Consider the following 23,028-nt stretch of genomic DNA (forward strand, 5'->3'; position numbering starts at 1 on the left):
AAACCAGCTCACTGAGCATAATGCATCAGTGTGCTGGGGTGGGAGGGAGTTGATTTAGATACTGAGTTTGCACTTTGCAGAGCGTCCTCATCACTGTCCTGAATATTTGCATCCTTATTCAAAGCCACACACTCATTCCATCTTCACATCTCTGCTGAAGATACCACCTCACCACAAGAGAAGTTCCTGCTTCAGCAGTGAGTCCCACTGTTCAGAAAGAAACCTGGCTTACTGGATCCAGGAATGGAACTAATGGAATTCACTTTAATTATATACCACTCAATTGATAGCAATTATTTTCTTACAGATCAGAATTAACCATTATAATTTGTATTAATGTTATTAAGAAAATATGTTTAAAAACCATTATTTGGAACACAGCATCATGTTAGATTTTAAAATGAAAATTAAAAATCTGAAGGTGTTTCTATATATTTTTAACTAATAAATAAGACAGATTATTAAAAAGGGGGAAATGATAGCCAAGAGACAAGAGTATTCTGAAACAATAGCAGCACCTAATTTAACTGAGAAATAGACAAAAAGCAATTAAATTCATACCATGCCGGATGCCTTAAGCACAGCTCTGGGAATCGTGTCCTTTCAAGGAACTAATAGTTTCTGGAAATAAGAGGAAAGACTTCTGGGGATGAACACTTGTCATTTCCTATGAGGTGCTCTAAAATCTATTCCCTCCACCTGGAATTACAACATCATTGAAATTCACAAGAGGGCCAGGCTATGCAGCCCACATTTGGTGGGTGCAGAACAGAGCAAGCTGCAGCTCAAAACAGACATTTCCCTGCCCATCGCTCTGTCTGTGTGATGTTAGTGGCAGATTCAGCAGTCACCTCGCATAACCTACCCTTGCTCATGCAAGCTTTTAACAGGCTTTTCTTTGGAAATGATTGCACAATTATTTAGTCGTTTACAAAATCAACCAATTCCCATGGTGAGATCTATTTCTGTGGGAGTCAAATCTTAGATTCTAACTAACAGAGCGAAAATCTGTTGTCATGGAAACCATTCCCTTTTCACTGGGCTAGCACTGCAATTGACTTGCATGGAGATGGATTGACAGAGACGCAGAGGGAAAGGGTGAAAAGAAATCAGACATGGTTTGAATCCATTTTCCTGAACAATATTTATGATCACTATTAATTTTATGTTGGATGGAAATTGACCTATAAGTACCGGATCCTAATAAATCTTTCAATACTGGGGGGAGAAAAACCAAAATATGTTTTAGAAGCTATTTAAGAAATCCCAAATAGTTTCTCTTTTGCCAAAGAGGATCATTTATTAGAATAAGATTGTGTTTTACTTTGTTCTCAGAGTAACGGGAGCAATGGTAGTGAAAAGGAGAGGAATATTAAGGATAATTTAATTTCCTTATATTTGGGCTTTATAAATTAAATGTTAGGGCTGTCAGAGAGGAATATGTGGATTTATCAGCAAAACAAAAGGATCACATGCCTCTCAAACTCATAGTCAAAGTAAAGGAACCAAGAACATCTGCACACAAGTTCTTCTTCCTACAACTTACGGCATCATAAGTTGACCCAAAAGGGCACATTTGCATTATGAGCCTTATGGCATTTGTGCCTTCCCAAAGGATAGGACATTTCTGAGGGTGGGCAAAGATACTGGCAGAGGTGGTATGTGTCATCCCATTTCTTACTCCACGGCGCCAATCATTCCTGCTCCCTCTGAGGAATTGCCACTCTTCAAATTAGACATACCTTTCCTCCTAATTGACCTTTACCAGATACATCTTTAATATTAAAATCACATCATTGTGAGAGGGCACACAGACCAGTTAGCAGTGGCCAGGTAACTGTATTCCAGGGGCTGCTGGGTATCTGCAACAGAAGAAAAGTGCCAACATGAGCAGGGGAAGGGCATGAGCTCATCCAAGGCAATAAGAGCCTGTGAGTGGAGGGCTCCCAGTCTCAAGTATTAAACAAAATTGAGTGAAACATTTCTATTGGTCCATTATAAGACGCTTGAGAGTTTTGTGGGTCTCTGTTTAAATTCAGAGATTAAATTGAAAAAACAAGACCATGTGAAAACATTTTTTCTACAAAGCGTGGGGTCTTAGTAAACAGAGATTAATTATATATTGAGTATTCACTTATCTTTGGGGAAAAGTGTTCATTATTTTAACCTATTTATTACTGAGGTATAATTGATATACAACATTATATTGGTTGCAGGTGCATGACAACATAATAAGGAATATATGATTAATGGTAAAGAATATATTGTGAAATGATCACCACATTTAGTCTAGTGAACATCCATCACCACACATAGTTACAAAAAAAATTTTTTTGTGATGAGAACTTTTAATATTTACTCTTTTACAACTTTCAAATATACAATACAGTCTTATTAACTATAGTTGCCATGCTGTACATTACATCCCCATGACTCATTTATTTTAGAACTGGAAGTTTGTACCTTTTGACCCCCTTTGCCCATTTCACCCACCATCCCCATCCACCGCCTGTCCCCAGCTTCTGGCAACCACCAATCTGTTCTCTGTATCTATTAGTTTGGGGGTCTTTTTGTTTTGTTTTGTTTTAGATTCACATATAAGTGAAGTCATATGGTATTTGTCTTTCTCTTTCTGATTTATTTTACTTAGCATAATATCCTCAAGTTCTAAGTGTTGTCACAAATGGCAAGATTTCATTTTTCGTGGCTGAATAACTTTCCAGTGTGTGTGTGTGAGAGAGAGAGATATCACATCTTTATCCATTCATCTACTAACAGATATGTTGTTTCCATATCTTGGCTATTATAATCAATGCTGCAATGAACATGAGGGTGCATATATCTTTTCAAGTTGATGCTTTCATTTTTTTTTTTTGGATAAATACCCAGAAGTGGGATTACTAGATCATATGGTAGTACTGTTTTTAATTTTTTGAGCAACTGCCATACAGTTTTCCATTGGCTGCACCAATTTATATTCCCAGCAACAGAGCACAAGGGTTCGTTCCATTTTCTTCCTATCTTTAGCAACATTTGTTATTTCTTGTCTTTTTGATAAAGCTGTTCTAACAGGGGACACCTGGGTGGCTCAGTTGGTTAAGCATCTGCCTTCGGCTCAGGTCATGATCCCAGAGTCCTGGGATCGAGTTGCACATCAGGCTTCCTGCTTGGTGGGGAGCCTGTTTCTCCCTCTCCTGCTCCCCTTGCTTGTGCTTGCTTTCTCTCTTTAAAAAAAAAAAATAGCTATTCTAAAAGGTATGAGGTGATATCTCATTGTGGTTTTGATTTGCATTTTCCTGATTATTAGTGATATTCTCATGTACTTGTTGGCCTTCTGTATCTTCCTTGGAAAAAAATGTCTGTTCAGATCCTATGCCCATTTTTAATGTGATTATTTGTTATTTTGCTGTTGAGTTGTATGTGTTCTTTATACATTTTGGATATTAAGCCCTTATCAGATATATGATTTGCAGATATTTTCTCCCATTCAGCAGGTTGCCTTTTCATTTTTCTGATGGTTTTCTCTGCTGTGCAGAAGCTTATGAGTTTGATGTAGTCCCATTTGTTTATTTTTGCTTTTTGTTGCCTTTGTTTTTGGTGTCAAATCCAAAAAAAAAACATTGCCAAGACTGATGTCAAGGAGCTTACCCTCTGTGTTTTCTTCTAGGAGTTTTATGGTTTCAGGTCTTATGTCAAGTCTTTGAATTCATTTTGAGTTAATTCTTCCATATGGTGTAAGATAGTGGTCCAGTTTTCTCAACACCATTTATTGAAGATACTATCCTTTCGCCATTGTGTATTCTTGGCTCCTTTGTCATAAATTAATATATGTTTGGGTTTATTTCTGGGCTCTCTCTTTGGTTCCATTAAGCCTTGTGTCTGTTTTTATGTTAATACCATACTGTTTTGATTACTATAGCTTTGTAATATAGTTTGAAATCAGGGTGTATGATGCCTCCAACTTTGCTCTTTATTCTTAAGATTGCTTTGGCTATTCAGGATCAAAAATATCCATTTTTTAAATTTTTAAAACATCTGGTTTTAAAAAGCATGAATTATCTACAGTAAAATATACAAATTTTAAATTTATAAATTTAAATTTACAGCTCAATAAAGTTTAACATATATATGTATGAGTATATATTTACATACATACATACATACATATATACACATATATATAATTACCACCCAAATCAAGATATAGAACATATCCCTACCTCAGAGTTTTCAGTAATTCTGAAGGTATTCCAGTCAATCTCCTCATTTTCCTGACTTCTTTCACTATAGATTGGTACTTAAAATAGCCTATTCTTGAAATTTACATAAAAACAATATGTACTTTCTTGTGTCTGACTTCTTTTACTCAATATAATTTTTTAAATTTCATGTATGTTTTGTGTATATCATTAGCTTGCATTTTTTATTGCTTAACAGTGTTTCATTGTATGAATATACACAATTTACTCATATTACCATTGATAGACATTTGCACTGTTTCCAGCTTTGAGGCTATTATAAATAAAGCTTCTATGAACATTTTATCCAAGTCTTTTGGGACATATGCTGTCATTTAGGGTAGGTATACATTTAACTTTATTAGAAAGAGCCAGTTTTCCCAGTGGTTTTACCATTTTAACTCCCACTATCATTGTGTGAGGCTCCCCATCCTCATCAGCACTCAATGTTGTCAGTCTGGTAGGTGTGTAGTGGTCTCTCCTTGTGTGCCCTTTGTTTTTAAAGAATCTGTAGGGGCACTTGACTGACTCAGTCAATAGAACATGCAACTCCAATGCTTGATCTTTGAGTTGTGAGTTTGAGTTCCATGTTGAGTGTGGAATTTGCTTAAAAAATTTTAAAAACTTTTTAAAAAAAGTAAAAGAATCTGTGCTAATGTCTGCATTGATGGTGTAGTAGGGTCTTGAGGTCAGAATTAAAATTCAGATATTGTGATTAATGTTTCCCAGCCTGCTAATGACCCCCATGCTTTTGAAAAACGTAGCTTTTCTAAGATAAGTTCAAGTAAGCTGAGATTTCATTAAAAAATATTCTGACATTATTGAATGCTTAGAGCTTAAGAAAATGGTGTCAGAGCCATCTTGGTTGTAAGCACTTAAGTGTAAAAAAGCCACCTCTTTGTTTTATGATCCATTCCTTTTTTTTTTTTTTTTTTTTTTGGGGGGAAGGGACAGGGAGACAGAGAATCTTAAGCAGGTTCCACACCCAGCATGGAGACCTACACAGGGCCTGATCTCACAACCCTGAGATCATGACCGAAGCAGAAATCAAGAGTCAGACACTTAAACAACTGAGCCACCCAGGTGCCCCTGATCCATTTCTTTTATGTGCTATCTAAGAACAGTATTTCTAGAGGGAAGAGTGTTATAGTGTTTAAGTTGCCTAGTTAGCCCAAAAAAAATCACATTAAAAAAAGCAATATATTTTCATAAACTGATTCTCCTCATTAATATATAGAAAATTTGTAAATGCAATTTTAATTTCTTGTTTGATCCAGGAATTATTTAAAATGGTATTTCTTAATTTGCAAGAGATTAGTAAACATTAGGTGAAGCATTTGGGGGAATGTTGAGGGATAGGAGGATCAAAGTTATTAGTTATTTTTGACTAAGTAATAGACAAATGTAGGTTTACATTAGATGAAAGATGTGATGTTAACAGCTTGCAAAATAGAAAAGCATAACAAAATATCCAAATTAATTGGTGAGTAGTTTAAGATATTAAAAGAAATGTGATAATGCCACAAAAATTTTTAAAGGACAATAGATTATAACAGAAATATATACAATAAAAATGGAATAAAGCCAACTATGTCAATTAACACAATAAATGTAAATAGCCCAAATTTCTCTATGATAAGGTAAAAAAACATCATATTGAGTTAAAACAAATGTAGTTTTAAAATAAAAGATGAGCAAAGTGGGCTGCCTGGGTGGCTCAGTCGGTTAACCATCTGATGCTTGGTCTCGGCTCAGGTCACAATCTCATGGGTCATGAGATCGAGCCCCAAATTGGTCTCCATGCTCAGTAGGAGTCTGCTTGAAGATTCTCTCCCTCTGCCCCTCTCCCCACTCTTTCTCTCCCTCTCTCTCTCAAATAAATAAATCTAAATTTAAAAAAAAAGGATGGGCAAAGTTATATGAGAAGGAGAAAGAGAGGAGGGTATATATAATAGTATCAGATAAAATGAAGTTCAAGGCCAAAAGAACTAAGTGAAACATATAAGGATATGATCTAATGTTAAAAGGTATAATGAATGCACAAAGAAGATAGAACAAAGAGCAAAGCCACAGATTACATAAGACAAAAATTCTTAGAAATAAAGAACATGATCAAAGCATAATCTTTGTGAGAAATTTAGTAACCTGTTTATTTTAGAATATTATAGGCCAAAGAGACAAATAATAAGAACATAGGGTATTGGAACAACCCAGTTAACAAGTTTAATTATGTTTACAAATGTGTTACAAAAGTTTATATTATGCATATTATCTTTATATTATATATTCTCTCCTAGAATATATGCTTCTCTTATGCCCATTGAATGTTTACCAGACACATTATTATATGTCCACAAAATAATGATTAGAACCTAATGATAAGTCTAAAGAGTAGAGATTTTGCAAACCAGACATTCTGACCAAATTCTACTAAAACTATTAAGCCGTGACTTTTCACTTCTCTGTCAGGCCACCTAAATTTTCCAGGTTTTTCAGTTTTTGGTCCCTAAGTCTTTTTTGGTAAGCAAACAAGTGTCCTGAGGCCAGCCTTATTCACAGATAGTCATCAACAATGGGAAGAAACTAATTTCCTTGGCAAACACTAGGTAGTACTAGTAGCACTCTGTGGGCCAGGACCTCTCCTAAGTGCTTTACAAATAATACCAGTGGGAATTTCCACCTTCACTAGGAAAAGATCAATAAGAAGCTTTTGAAAAAAATCTCCCTCCCCTCACCTTGGTAATTTTAAAATGCAAATTTTAGAAATGAGATTCCATTCTTTGCTTATCTGATCTTAAAAATTAATACAAATGATAATATTTGTAATGTGTTATATAGGCAAGTATTACTCACATCACCTTTATCAGGAGTATAAATTAAATGACCACTCAGGGACATTTTGATAAGATGATAACATTTAATGTGAGTAAATAGGAAATTTCATTTGTGAAAATGAGAATAATCAAGAATATGTTGAAAGATTTACTCCATGAAACTCATGTCAGTTCTTTGCAAAAAACGGAAGCAAATTGAACATTCTAAAACAGGAGATTAGTTAAATAAATTATGATACATCAACGTAGTGTGTTACCCTTCAGCTTAGTGGTTAACAGAATAGATTCTGGTCACACACTTAATGGGTTTGGATTCTGCTCTGCTTAACGGTTTTAGGACTTTGGACCATAAAACCTCCCTTGCTTAATTCTATCACTTACAAAAATTTTGAATAATAATAGTACCCACCTTTGTTGGGTTGTTGTGTGAAAAAAAGATGAGTTAATATGTATAAAGCATTACAGGCAGTGCTTGCCACATAGTAAATGTTATCAAAAGTTATATAGCTATTACACAAAGGGGGGGAGCAGCATATTTTTAGTCAGATGGGAAAATAGAGCATATTAAGTGAAAAGAGCAGATTTCAAGACAGCAATGGGTATATGGAATTATCCCAATTTAGTTAATACACATTATATAGAGACATAACATATCTGCCTATCAATAGGCAGTATCATTGTATACAAGATTTCAAGAATAAACATCAAGGGTTCATTATCAAAGCTATTAATATATCTGGTGAGATTATTTTATTTTTTTCATTTATTAAGTCTTTTATTTTCTGATTTTTCTGAAAGGAGCATGTTCTGTTTTTGAAATATGGGTGGAAAGGTATTTTTTAAAACAAAAACGTCTTGCTCCCGCTAATTATTTCGTTCTTATCACTAGAAACTCGAGGAGCAAATAATAGTCCTTCCAGCTTTAGCACTTAACACTTGAGTCTCTGAAGGAGCACAGTAAAAGCATTTCCATGTGAAAAACAGTTCAGTGATTTTTCACTTCATCATATATATTTCTAAGAGCATGTTTTTAATTATTTAGAGAAAAGTCGTTTGAAGAATGGAAGTTTCTATCTGGGACACTTAAATACTATGGAGAACTGAAAATTTATTGATCTCAAATCTGCTCTGCTTATCTTAAAACCGTGCCCTGGTAGTATCAGAAAATGTGGAAGCTATATCACCTGGAAGGACATGGTGGACCAATGTGGACCTGAAGGCAGCCAGAGGGATCCACAGAGAAAACAGCTTTCTGGGAAAGGACTCAAGAGTCTGCTGACTAGGGCCTTAGAATTCTCCAAAGAGAAAAGGCAGCATACGCACAAAGGAGATCTATCCTGTAGTCCATCTCTGGGATGTAAAATCCAATATTTACACAAAGTCTTAGCCCGAGGAAGGCATATTTTTGATCCTCAGCTGTAAATACTTAGTAACTGCCTAACAACACACATATCTTGGTTTTGAATATCCATAGAAAGGCATGCTCTCTGACAGAGCCTTGGGCAGAGTGATGTTGACCTTGTAGCCTATATGCTTGCTGCTTTATTAAAGTTTCATGCCTTCCATCGCAACAATTGCTGCATGAATTCTTTCACAGCTTCCAGCACTCTGCAAAAGCCATAGAGACGTGGCAAATTGGTTTCCCCCAAGAAACTATGAACATTGGGTGAAGCATCAGTTTGTTGTTTTTTTTTCTTCTCTCTCTCTCTCTCTCTCTTTTTTTTTTTTTTTTTTTGCTGTGCCTTGAGGCAAAAAGTGACTTCCATCTTGCTAAAAAAAACCCTCCATGTTGATTTGCATCTCCAGCTTGAGAGTTTCCTGTCTAAGGCAGAGAAATATTTTAAGTTTGGTAGATAAAGGCCATGCGGAGTATATCTGGAGTTCAAACTCTAACCAGAACTGGCGATATCTGGTGAGGAATGCAGATACTTCTCATTTGCCCTGAGAGGTGGAGAAGCTACATTTCTGTTGGTAGTTGTTAGAATAGTCTAGTCTTCTTCTGCTTCATTAGAGAGCCCATAAGAGAGAAATTTAAATGGACATTATTAAGCTCAGAATGGTGGTGGTTTCAGAACAGGGATGGTTCCTTGAGGGAAGGTATTGTGTTTACTTTCTTTATCATTGTTTTCCTAGCATGAATCACTGTGCCTGGTCCATGATAAAACTCTGAATATTGATTAAATTAAACCATGAAAGAAAAGATTGTAATTGCTATCTGTATTAGTCAGTTTTGCTGCAGTAAAAAACAGCCCCTAAAAATCTCAGTGGCAAAGATTTATTCCTTGCTCATGTTCTATCATAGGAGGTAGTCTGAAGTTCTCTTCCACATGTCTTCTTTCTGAAAGCCCATGGCCACTGTGTGGGATATGCCCAGTGGTATGCAGGTGTGCTGGTCAGCTCATATCTGCTCACTGCTCAAGAGTTGACAGTACACATCTCTTCTAACTCCACATTCTGTGATGTCATGTTGATAGCCTGAAACCAAGTATGTATTTACACCTTGGAAACTGGCAAACACTACAAATCAGAATTTGGATTTTTCCTTTTGTTTTTTGAGAGCCAATTTATCGGCACACCACTGGATTCGTGTGACAAAGAAGAAAAGCCAATGAGCTGGCAGAAAATCACAGTGCTTCTTTAGGCTAAAGCAAATCACATGGCCAAGAATGACAATGGGGTAGAGATACATGCTCCACCTACAGGAGGGACCACAAGTCATATGGCAAAAATGGGGAGGGAGCAAATGGTTGTAAACAATACTATAATCTAGTACACTGAATAATCGTAAGTGATCAAACCCCAGATTGGGACATGTGGTATGACAAAATGTTTTAATGATTTATGTATGTCTATTTTAACATAATTCTTATTATAAAAATAATACTATTTACTAAATGCTTACAATATGCCAGGTGTTGCGTTGAGGAACTTTATATATACGATTTCACATAATCCTCACTATGGTCCTCTGATGAAGATACTGTTGTTACCCTCATGTTGCAGATGAGGAAACTGGGACCCAGGAAGTTTAGCATTTTAGACTGGGGCTCCTGGACACAGACTCAGAGAGTTGGGAAGGGATGGTTAGTGCTCTCAATAGATCCACCTGTAAGGAAGTGAGAAGGCCAGGAATGAGCAGAGGCCTCAGCCCAGTCTGCAGGGAGTTCTGGAGCTGGGATGGCCTGTCATGGTTGTTCTCAAGTTCTCACATGGAAGGGGGCAAAGCCCTGAGCAATGCAGTTCCCCGTAGACAGGAAAGACAAGAAAGCGTTTGTCTCTACCCCATTGTCCTTCTTGGCCATGTGATGTGGCCTGGTACAATCTATCAACAGTGATATTCCCAGCAGCTGGAAATCTGGGCGGAGTACCACAGTATCCACCCCCTTAGGTGATATGCCCCTGGCCCCACAGAGATTAAAAGGCTAGGATTTAAACCCAAGTCCGTCTGCCCTGAAACCCTGTCTTCTTAACCCATGTCAGATTAGTGCCCATTGCCCTATCTCAGTCAGTTGCTACTATCTGGTGAAAAAAATAGCATTTCTGGTCCATGTTTATGGTTTCAAGAATGACTGAAACAGAATGTTTGGATTTGAATTGCTATGAAAATGGAGGTCAAGGGCATTATGCATTAGCTTTTGGTGTGGATGTTTGTGTACTTGTGTGTGCAGATCTAGCCCTGCGGAATGGGGAAGGGGATTATATGGAAGAGTGTTAGGTGCATCATGTCTTCCTCCTTTCTATCTTCCACACAGCATATAGGTCACATCCACGGTAAAAATGGTAAGGCTGGTTTAACATATGAGAGATGTGCCTGCTCAGGCAGGGGAACTTGGATGTGCTTCCTTCCCTACCCTTAAGGTTAACCTGGGCCTGCTGAAGGGTCAGCTCATTGCCCAGGATTGCCCCAGGTTCCCCTAGGTCAGAGCCAGGGCTAGCCACAGTCAGAGATAAAGCGGACACCAGTTAAAGTGGTAAGGACAGATTTCAATCAGTAATATAACTGTTGCAATAGGGAAGGGAGTCCAGCGTGAACTGAACTCAACTTCAATTTGTACAGACATGACTGAGCCTTTTGAAGGGAGAGTGAAGGATTGGGGAGGGGATGAGCTGGGGGTCAGGAGAGTCAGGGAAGTGAGAAAGTACAGAAAGTGAGAAGAGGTTGGTTCATGTGAAACCCATCTGGGTTTGCTAACTTGCTTTTGAGTTTAGGCTCCTATTCTTCTATAGAGACTAGGTGACAAGAGCCCTATCTTCAGGTGTTGGCTGAAACAACCAGTAAATTCTTTTGGCAGCCTCGAGTTTCCTCAGACTGACACTTAAAGGGGCTAGGGTCGTCCTAGGGATGTGGCCATGAGCCATTAGAAACTGTGTTAGTGTTTTGTTCAAGTCTTTATGGGCCAAAGTCGAGAAGAGGGCCCAGAGGAACCTGGCTATAGTTTGACCACTGAAAGGATCTTGGTCACAACCAATTAGCAACAAGCAGCAGTTTAGTGGCCCCAAATAAGCTGCCCATAAGGCCCCTCTGGTACCAGCCTTATCCAAAGCCAAGAGCCTCCTGATGCTCCACAGATGTCTCACACACACATGTACTCTCACACACATTCTTATACACTCATACTCCTGTGCTCATGTCTGCTCACACACACACATTCACTTTCTCTCTCACGGGCTCATACACACACACACACACACACACACACACACACACACACATACACACGCCTAGATTACTTGTTTACAGATCACAACCTGTGTACTGCCCCCAGTCTGTGAGTTTTCTTGCCCATCTAACTAATGAGCTGGGGCTGGGGTAGATCCAGGGTCTTCCACCACCAGAGAGACCAAGGGAGAGATCCCTTTGTGGAGGGTGGGGGGGAAGGAAAGGTACAGGCCAGAAACAGAAGTTTTAGCCAGAAGGAGAGTCAGTCCCCCTGGGAGTTTAACTCAAAATTTCCCAAGTTCTAGTCACTCAGTGACTTCTCATTCCTTTACCTGATTCCACCCTCAGCCCAGTCCCTTCCAAGGTCTCAGGTCAGTGGGTGATAAAGCCAGAGCTGGACCTCGGTCCAAAGCTTTTGACCCTCTCCCATGAGACCCATGGATCTCATTGACAGGTCCTTTTCAAATTCACAAAAAAAACTTTATGCTGGAGAAAAGCTAGGTTAACTAGCTATGCTATGGTTTACTTATTACCTCCCTGTTAAGCATAATCAGATTTCCTCATAATCAATCATAATCCTCTCACCAACTCACCTTCCTTGGTTTTACATGCTCTCACCATAGGTGGTTTTTATTTCTTCCTGCATGAGTGAGAGAAGAATTCTCTTCTTTGGATGGCAGAAGCAAAGAGCACAACTTTGGAGTCAGACTAGTGTTTGTGTTCCTGCTCTTTTATGTGTGAGTCATAAAACCTAAACTCAAGTGTATCCTCTCTGAGCCTGTGCAAAATGGCAGGGTGGTGATTGGGATTAAATAGGATGCCCATTAAAAGCACCCAACAGTCCCTTGCTAATAATAAATGACCAATATCTTGTAACTATTAGAATTTCTTGCCTTTACTTTTTAATTATAGAATGTCAGTAATGTAGTAAGACTTAAAAACCAGCATTCCTTCCAGAAAAAAATCGTTCTTCTAGCGGCCTTACTTCAAAATCACATCACATCAATTGTCACTTTGCTTCTGCGTTTTGTGTAGACCCAGGTACCTGGGAAGGAGGTGGCCTGGGCCACAGTCCCCAAGCAGAGTGCACTGGGACAGAGTCCCAAGGGGCCATCAAGCCACTATTTCTTGTTTGTCATCTCATCTATTTTGTACTAATTGTTTAGGGTTGACCCTTTTTGACCTGTCCCATACCTGTAACTTCAGATCTCAGACAGCCAGGAAGCTCTCCTTCATTTGTCCCAATTGTCTCCATCCAATATTCACAGTAAACTGAGGGAGGAAATGACACGTGAATGATGTTCATGGCAGAGCAAGGAAAGGAGACACCATCCCCTGCGGGGGCATCCTCCGCAGCTGGGCAGGTGCTCGGCCAAGGGAGGAATTGGTCAGGAGGGACTGAAACCCATACCTGTCTGCAGACCGGCTTCCAGGTTGAGCTGCTGATCCCTTACAACCTTCACTCCTTTGGAAGGTGAGGGGAATCTGGGTGGAAGTTGGAGGGGAAAAGCAGCACAGGAAGGAAGGAGGAGGGGGAGTACTTTGTTTCCCTCCTTCAAGCTCTGAGCAACTCTTTCTGGGAGATCTTGGTGATTCAAAGCATGCTCTGAGCTCTTGCCTCGTCGGCTACATTATTTCCCCACTCTCATTCACTTTCTGGTCATGACAGCTTTTCAGAAAATTGGAAGACAACTATGCAGGAAATCAGAATGGCATTGCTTAGGCATTATAAACCGCTTTTAATGGCCGAAGGTGCTATAAGGAAAACACACTTAAGTATTTGCATCTGTGGTGTTCTGCTATAAATCCCCAGGGCTGCTCTGTGGTCCTGAATACAGAACATTTCTGTTAGCCCACAGCAGGAATTTAAATGCTTCTGGGAGACAAAATCAGTAAATAATAATGTTCTTCTACATTAGATGTAGCTTATAAATGTGACCAAAAGATTATCCTATAAAGGCAATGCACACATAAATCCTTATAATAAGAGCATTTTCTAGTGATAGTTTCCAAGATTTTTCATTGTCTCCTGCTCAGTTTCCACAAGTTGGCAAAGCTTAAGAGAAAAGTTTTAGATCATTATCTTATAATGCAGTTGTTTATCAAATACCAGAACCATTTGCCAGGTAAAAGGCATTCTTGGGATTGGAAATAGACACAAAGGGAGGTAATCTGCAAATGAATTGATTTTTTCAGTTCACTTCTTGCTTTGCCATATAAAAACCTGGGAGTGGATGAGGCCAGTACTCTTTGTATACTACGGAATAATTTTTTTTCTAAGAAGATAGCAGTACCTCGTCAACAATTCTTTATGGGTGTCAGGTCTAACTTACACTGTACAATTAAGTACCAGGTGGGGATACAAGAAATCAGGTAGCTTCAGTTCTGTACAGCTGAATGAACTTGGCTTCTGTATTCCAACATCCAAATGTGTTTACTAAGGCAGAGGTTATAATACAAAGGGGAAGAAAACTATAGTAGCCAGCAAACTTTTGCTCATTCAGAAAAAGAAGGGATATGAATTCTAAAGTAACAATGAAAAATGTCTCCTTTAGAATATGTCTCCCATTGTATTGCCTGCTCCTCTAAATGAGACCCTCCTACCCTCCTTCACCCCCTGGGCTCTTGGAAAAATTTCTTGAGGAGAAAACTTTTACCCCAAATAATAGATGCAGCTGAGACCTGGTAATAAATAACTGAGTAGCCCTTCCAGCATCGTAGGCTCACTTTGTGCTTTTTCTTACTCAGCTGTGTTGGGCTAGCCTCCCTGAGTCTGAGTACATAGATCAAAGTACAAGTGAATAAGGATATTCTCCAACAGATCCTGTTCCAGGAATCTACTCTGCATATCTCCCCAGTCAGTCTGCAGGTATTTGTGAGCAGGAAGGAAGAAGGTGAATAAGAGTTGATAACAACCAGGGTACCTGGGTGGCTCAGGTCATTATCGGATCAAGCCTTGTGTCGGGCTCCCTGCTTAGCAGGGAGTCTGCTTCTCCCTCTCCCTCCGCTCCTCTCCCCCCAGCTCATGCTTGCTTTCTGTGTCTCCCTCTCAAGTAAATAAATAAAATCTTTTTTTAAAGTTAATAACAACCAACATTTATTAAGCATGTACCATGCACCAGAGGGGTTCTTGCTTTAAATTAGTATCTCATGCAATGCCCATAATACCCAAGAATAGTAATATTCTTCTCATTTTATGGAGGAGATAAAACTATGTTAAAAAAGTTTGAACAGCCAGTAACTCGTAGCATTTATGAATTCAGAGTAGTTCCCTTAACCATTACCCATAGCTAGCAGGAGCTTTTGCATTGGTGAATGCACTAAACCCTCCCGATAACCCAACTACAAAACATTATTATACTTCCCATTTTTTATATTGGAGTAACTCAGGCACAGGTAACTTTCTCAAGGTCACATTTAGTAAAGGACAGAGGCAGAATTTGAGCCCTTCCAAGGCTTATGTTCTTTCTACCACTACGCATTGCTTCTATGAAGCATTTGGCATGCATATTTTTAAAGAGATCCAGTGCCCAACTTTGTATTTAATAAGGCAAATATAAGAGAAAAACATTCAGCTAGTCTTATACTCTCTAGCTCTATCCACGTGGTTGTAAATGGCAAGATTTCATTCTTTTCTATAACTGAGTAATATTCCATTGTATACATATGCCACATCTTCTTTATCTATTCATCTATTGATGGACACTTGGGCTGCTTCCATATCTTGGTTATTGTAAATAAGACTCCAATAAACATAGACGTGTATATATCTTTTCAAATTAGTGTTTTTGTGTTCTTTGGGTGAATACCCAGTAGTGGAATTACTGGATCATATGGTAAGATGAAGGGGATTAAAAGTACCCTTAACTTGATGAGCACTGAGTAATGTATAGAATTGTTGAATCACTCTCTTGTGCACCTGAAACTAAGATAACACTGTGTGTTAACTATACTGGATTTAAAATTTTTTTTAAAAGAGACAGAGAAACGTTCATTAGACCAAGAGATATAATCTTAAGATTCTGCCCTTTTACTTGAAAGTGGAGAGTGTTTGAGGGGTTGTGTTGGCAGGGAGAGGAGTGGGCTTTAGTTTTCAAAGAAGGTGTTGTGGGACAGGAGTTTGTCTCTGTAATTTACAGGAGAGATGGGAGGATATGCCCAGGCTGCTAGGAGAAGAACTTTTGCACCAAGCACAATGGTAATGGCTGTCAGTAATGGAAACCTCAGTATGGGAACTTAACTAGGAGTTAATGTTCCCCATAGACAAGCAGCTTAGTGGCAGGAGACCTCAGGTGTTGTTCGGCTGCTCAAAGCTGCCCCTGGAGCCCAGGCTCTTTCTTCTTTCACCCCTCCTCCCTTACCATGTTGGCCTTCTCGGTGAGAATCATAAGACATCTGCCATAAAATCGGGAACACAAGGGTAGGGGCTGCACCACCTACACTGGTCTCATGTGAGCAGAAAAGCAAGAGCTTTCTCAGACCCTTCCTCACCCTCAGCCAAGCTCCACTTCAATCTCATCAATTAGCAGTGTGTCCCGTGGCCGCCCCAGCAGGCAGGGAGGCTGGAGAAAAAGCAAGTGCTTACCTGCACCCATGGTCCCCCAGCAGAATTGCCTCCTGTATGGATGGCACAGTGTGTGAAATCGGGAGGAGAGTCTGCCTTGGTTTGGGAATGGAGAGGAGTTAGGGCAACAGGGCTGTAATTGGGAGCAGGAAGGTGAGCTTGAGGAGGAATGTGGTTGTGGCTTTTGTATCTGTCATTACACTGAAGAGGCCCCAGAGTATCACATCAATGCTCTAACCCTTCCCTTCCTCATCCTGTTCTTGACTCTCTATTCTTCCTGCCCCGGGCCCAGATCAATCATCTGACTCACTGTCTTCTTTTAATATCAAATTAGATAAATCATTGCTAAATTAGTCAATGAATTAATGAGATGTGGAAATTCCAGGCAGATATCAGCTGGTGAGGGCCTCTGCAATGGGCAGGAATTGTCCCTGCTTCAGAGGAGAAAGTTCTCAGGAGCCTGTGGAAGGGGTCTAGAGGTCATTATAGAATCCTCACGTACAAATGTTGGTGTCCCAAGCTCTGACAAGAAGAATCTGAGGAGGCTGAGGACTCTTGGGTCTTGGATCGAAATGACTCTCTACGACCTTGTTGCTACTTCCTGTGATTACAGCTCCATGGTTTCTTTCTTTATCTTTGCAGAGCCAGCTCTCCCAGGCGCTGAACGGACTATCAGACAGGGCCAAAGAAGCCAAGGAGTTTCTGGTGCAGCTCCGCAACATGGTCCAGCAGATCCAGGTATCGGCAGCACCTGAGACAGAAAGCAAACGCCTTGGGTTTAGATGTAGCTGCATCGTGGGGAAATTTGTCTGTTTCTTCTACTTTTCTGTATTGTGGGGAAATTCCAGTTATTATTTTCTGCTCTGTCTCTTCTAATACAAACACACGTACAGATCAGCTTCAAATATGCCCCCTTCTTGAGGTGGTTATATTTTGCCAACCAGCCAGCAACACAACCTGGTTTTCCAAATAGCTCCTGTCTTCAGCACCGAGGTCCTAATTCTCTACTACTGTGGATTTAGAAAGAGATCTCTTGGTGAATTCAGAGTCATAATTATTGAGTTTTTTAAACTCTACAGGTTTGCAAACCACCTTGCCGTAATTATGTCTTATCCAATGGTAAACAAAGGGGTCACATTTTCCCCTCTCTCCCTTCCTTCCTTCCTCCTTCCCTCTTTCCTTCCTTCTTGCCCATAGTAATGCTTCTTCTCTACTTAGATACTTAAATATTTTCCAACCAAGATACCCTCCCCCCGGTAGCTATAATTTCAGATTGCTTTATTTGGACACAGTGACCAGCATTTGAGAGCCCCTGAATTCTCCACTATTGCTAAAGGGAAGAAGCCATAAAATGCATGAGATGCTTAAATAATGATCTTCTGCACTGTTTACTGTTCATACATTTCGAGATTGCCTCACAGAAATAACCTTCCCTCTGGCGTCCAGTAAATTGCTTTCTGAGTTAATATTTAAGTCATGTCAAGGTAGAAATATCTTTTTAAATGTAAGCCAGCCTTTCAAAGCCTCTCACACTGATTTCCTCACCCTTTTTTGCATGCATGCCCATGTTAAAACTTTTGATTCCCTAACAGCCTAACAGTTGGACACTTCCTTCCGTTTTCCAGGCCGGCAGAGGTTATCCGTCAGTCCTTTCTTTGCTTTTGCCTCTGTACCCCACCTCTTCAACAGAGCAAAGCTTTCTTTGTGCTCTACACCAGAACTTGTAAGAAGGCTGCCCTCATCCTCCCGATATTACCCTGCATGGGACATAGAGAGCTCTTAAATGATGTTTTCTATAGGACTTCTCTGAGTACTCAAAAAGCAATTGTCATGAAAGCCGAAATTTCACATGTAGAAGTCATTGCTCTAGCAATTACTAATGCACACCTTAAACGAAGACCTTGCATTTGAGAAGTTATCAGATACCTATCGGTATGTCCTCATATTAAGAGACACAGTTCTTTATGACTTTGGGAATAAATTAAAATTTGATAGGCTAAGCTGTTCTTTCCTTGCCAGCCCCCAAAAGCTTACAGTTGACTCAGTTGGATGCTATTTTTTCAGTGCTATTCGTGTATATGTGAGAATTCATCTTCCATTTGCTATAAATTACAATTGTTTTGCAGATTATGGTTTGGCACTCAAAATTACATATGTAACATTTTGAAAAGATGACTGTCCATAAATGTTTATGATTTAGGAGAGAATTGCTTAAAAAGAAATGTCTACGGCATGTATAGGTTTAAATCAAGTAAATAGTTAGATCCGGCATTCAATTTAAACATCATGGAGAAGCTATAATTCATTTAGAATATGGTTAGCTTTCTCCCACAAGCGGTTGGTTCATGGCTTGACTTTTACAGCTGGGTGATGCCTGTTACATATACTAATTGTTCTTGACCGCCTATGTGCATTAACTGTTTGCTTTCCTTAATGAAAGGAGCGAGTACTTTTGCCCATGATTATTCTTATAAACTTCTGTTGTCATTGGATTATTGTTTAATATTGAAGACCACTGCTGTCCTCTTTCTTCTCTCTCCTCTGGAATTGAATGATTCTTTAACTCTCATGCCTCCACCATACCCAATCCGTTCAGGCAGCTAGCCTCTCTGAATGCCACCTTCCACCATCCATAAGTGGACATATACACCAGCCCTCAGAAGGATTCATGTTCAACTCTACAAACTAAACTTTATTTTACACAATATAATGTGAACTGTGGAGATAATTTCCTTTTGGTAAAAATGAATTTATTAAGTAATATTTATCCTTCTCAATGTAAAATTCAAGAGGACACTACCGCTGTAGAATTAAATTTATCCAGTTATTTAAAAAAAGCTAAATGTGCATTGTAGACAGAGTTCCTTTTCATCTCCTTCAGCAGGGATTTCCAATGGACAGGGGAGACATATTTTCTCTGGCAGCCCAAGGAGCCCAGGTACTTTGGGGCTAAGATATGTACTCTCTCACACAGGAGAACAGCGTGGAGTTTGAGGCTTGTCTGGTGGCCCAATGTGATGCCCTCATCGATGCCCTCAACAGAAGGAAAGCCCAGCTGCTTGCACGTGTCAACAAGGAGCATGAACACAAGCTGAAGGTGAGTGCTGTGCAATGGGGAGAGCAGAAAGCCGAGGAGCCAGGCTCCCAGGGCCAGGATGGACAGGCTAGGCGAGTAGGCTGGATGCCCACAGTTTTGGGTGGCCAGTGGCCTGGAGGTCAAGGAGCCAGCACCCCTTCATTCACCATGCATACCCTCATTTACCTCACTCATATTTGTTGAGTGACTCCCCTGGGTCAAGAATTGCTCTGGGTACAGGCACAATTAGATAAATAAAAATTACTGCCCTCATGAGGCTTACCAGAAGGGATAAACAGTAAGCAGGATAAGTAAGTAAAATATGCAGTATTTAGTAAAAAGCACTAAGAAAAATAATAAGGGATAAGGACTGGGGAATACTGGGGAAAGGGGTTGAAATTCTAGACAGGGTTGCCAGAGTGACCATACAGAGGCAAAGGTATTTTTGAAATAGGAATGGAAACTGTACTTCGCAGAAAACAAACAAGATTTGTCTTCACTTCTGAAGTGAAATGGACAACTGGACAGCTGCATGGACTTTTGTCATCACACCGTGGAATCAATTGATTATGAGTCTGGGGCCCCATTGGCAAAATGATTTGTCCTCCTGGAGACATCTGATACTGCATCCATTGCCCCTTTGGAGCAGGGCAACAAGATGTGAGAGCAGGCTGGAGAGATGGGAAGGACCCAGCAGGAGGGAGCTCGGAAGCAGGCAGTCAGCAGAGGTCCACATGCTTTGCCATAAGCCCTGGGGTAGCTACCAGTGAGGGGAGGATAAGGGGTTTGTGGTGCTGGCCTGATTAGGGTAGAGGGAGAGGTGAGGTCTAACTACAGGCTCTCTGGTGGGGTTAGGCAGTCAACAGCATGGAGCTTCAATAGTGGGCAGCAGAGAATGGATACAACCTCAAGGGAGCTCATAAGCATCAGATACCCCCAGCAGGTTTGGAACAGGCTGTAGTCCCCGAAGAACAGCAGAAGGCCCATTTCTAAACAAATGGGATTCCAGTAGGAGAACCAAGGAAGAGTTTCGAAGTGAAGAAATAAGAGAACACAGCTTACAAGGTTTGGGACACAAGCTTCGTGGCAGGGAAGCTTCAAGCCGAGCCAGTACCCATCTTGTGGTGACCAGAAACAAGGCAATAAACTAGTTGCTAACTAGGGCATGAGTCCTGGGCAAGACTCACAGTAAAACTGGCAATGCTGAGCCCTGAGCAGCAGAATCACCAATCTTCCAACTCTACTGTGTGCCTCAGCCACACACTGGGACCCTGAGCGGGTTGGGCGGGGGGTGCTACCAGAAGGCAGGGGGCCAGGCAGCCTGATCTAGAACAACTGCTCCCCAGGGAAACTTAACAGTTTTCTCCAAAAGTAAGAAAACCCCAATCTTGCTTCCTCCTCTAAGAGGCTCCCCCTTCCACCACCCACCTTCTACAAACACAGGTAGAGCCACACACCTGCTTCTTCCTTCCCCAAAGTCAGGGCAATGATGTGGCTGGAATATACACCTTTCTCCCCTGCCTCAGGTGTCACGCTGAGAGGGCCTGTGGAACTGCACCAGGCAGGAGGCAGAGCTGGGATAACAAGGTCCAAGCCTGAAAGCGCTCCTGAGGGCTATGCCCTATGATGAAGTTTCCTGGCCTGACCCCCTCTGGTGCTCGGTCAGGGCCACGGCTCTCTGAGCGTTCCTGAGGAGGCACCGGCGGCACACTTTTATCGAGGAGAGGCACGGCAGATGCCTTGCTAAAGAAAATTGCACGGCTTGAAGTTAAATCTGACGCAGGAGTTGGGAAAGAAAAGTGCACAGGGCTCTAATGTTCCGAGAGCCTCAGCCTGTTGGTTTGGACAGGAAACCAAGGCTGGTGTTGGTAACACTCCTTCCAGAGACTCCATTACTGTTTCTTAGTGGTGGGTCTAACTGGAAGACCCTCCTCGGCTCATCGTAGAATGAACTCAAACCTGTTTCCATCACCTGCCCTGACATTACTAACAGATGGCCACTGTAGCCCTTCATTTCACACCCTTCAGAAACCTAAAACCTTTATTGTTACAGCGGAACTCAAATACCCCTTGCATTACACGGAGCTCTCTAAGGTCAAACCACAACCGGCTATAGGAAATGAGCTGGACGGCTGGATTTTCCCTCTAGATAGTAGACCAACCATTTTAGTACGTAGTCACCAAATGTTAACTTTTCCTCAGTGGAAAACTCTTTTTTAAGACATTGCAGACACTTTCTTGGTATCTTTAAACAGAACACGGTGAACGATTTGTGATCAGTCATACAGCGCCTATAGCGGCCACAGCAGCTTTTCTGCATGGGAGGGCCCTAAGGGCAGCGAGCTGGACAGAAAGGGGAAGCGCAGATTGAGAAAGCATCATTTATCCATATCGAACAGCAGGAGAGGGGCGTGAGAGCCCCCAGGAGCTCTGCTTAGTGCTGTCCCTGTGGGCTGGGACTGTGTGAGAACCCGTTATGGGCTGTGCTGGGGGCACAGAGAGAGACCGCCCCAGAACGGCTGCTCCTCATTGCTGAGACTCCAGGTCCGGCGACTGTCTGTCTGTACTGGTGACCCGCCACAGAGCTGGGCACCCCGATGCGCCCAGGGCCACCGAGCGGAGGCAGCTGCCTGCTCTCATTCCGCCCTGCCCAGCGTGGAGTGCCCTGCCCCAGATCCCGAAGGACCATGGAAACAAGAGGCAGGTGGCTTGTTGTCCCCCACGGCAGCAAAGCTGCTTTGTCTTCTGTCGTGAGCGATTTGTTTCTCTGCTGTTTTCAGCGGATTGTGTGTCACTGCTAAAAACCGCCAGAAGCGGACGCCAGCCTCCAAGCCTCTCCTCCTCCCTCTGCTTTTCTCCTCCTGCCGTTCCCCTTTCTTGTCATTTCTGTTGCTACTCAGATTTGTGAGAAAAGACTGGCCTTTTATAGACATCCCTTGCCAAGCACAGTACTTCTTTCTGTCTTTGTTGGCTGACCCATCACTCACAGTCGGGCAGGGATAATCTTATGGTCTTCCGCTCCCCTTTGGCAGAGTTCTCTCAGGGACTGCTTTTCGCTGACAAAGAGGAGAGTTGTGTGTGTATTTTTCTGGCAACTTTCTCTTCTTGAGCAATCCAAAAGGCTGGGGATGCTGGAAAGGGAGTGTAGATAAAGACTGTCTTTATAATCTCCTCATGCCCCTCTCTGAAAGCACGGATTGCTTGAGCAGATTGGATGGTTCTGGTCCTGAGACAAGCTGGAGCTGAGAGGTGAAGAGCCCAGCTTCTGTGTCATAAGAACAGGGTGTGAGGACACACTTTATCACTTCCTAGGTCTCTAACTGTGGGCAAGTCTCTGGCTCAGTTACTTTCACCTGCGGGTAAAATCAGGCCAAGAATGGCCATCACCTCACAGAGCATTGCCAAGCACTTAGCATAGTCCTAAGGAAATGTTGTTAGCACTGAGAGAGAATGCCTGGAAACGTGGCGGCACCCAGCTCGCTGAAGAAGTGCTCCTAGGAGCTTACTTTCCATTAATACCAGAATACCAGAGTGGTGTAGAATTAGTCTATACACAGGTGTGATTGCCTCTGAACCTAGGAAAGCGGCTTGCATTTTTAATTGGTCATCCTATAAAACACAAAGTTTGGTGAGCTATTTTTAAAGTTAGTAAAAAA

General features: G+C 41.1%; 1 protein-coding gene across 7 annotated transcripts in view; it reads left to right on the top strand.

Moving 5' to 3' along the window:
- The window catches only part of TRIM9 (tripartite motif containing 9), a 108,469-nt gene that overhangs the window by 43,186 nt on the left and 42,255 nt on the right, over nucleotides 1–23,028 (top strand). For all 7 annotated transcript variants that reach the window (XM_027571405.1, XM_027571406.2, XM_027571403.1 and 4 more), the window contains exons 2-3: nucleotides 16,939–17,034; nucleotides 19,271–19,393. In XM_027571405.1, the coding sequence (XP_027427206.1) occupies nucleotides 16,939–17,034; nucleotides 19,271–19,393 (219 nt within the window). The remainder of the gene's footprint in view (nucleotides 1–16,938; nucleotides 17,035–19,270; nucleotides 19,394–23,028) is intronic.

This window comes from Zalophus californianus, chromosome 6 (assembly GCF_009762305.2).
Source record: "Zalophus californianus isolate mZalCal1 chromosome 6, mZalCal1.pri.v2, whole genome shotgun sequence".
In the NCBI taxonomy this organism is placed as follows: domain Eukaryota; kingdom Metazoa; phylum Chordata; class Mammalia; order Carnivora; family Otariidae; genus Zalophus; species Zalophus californianus.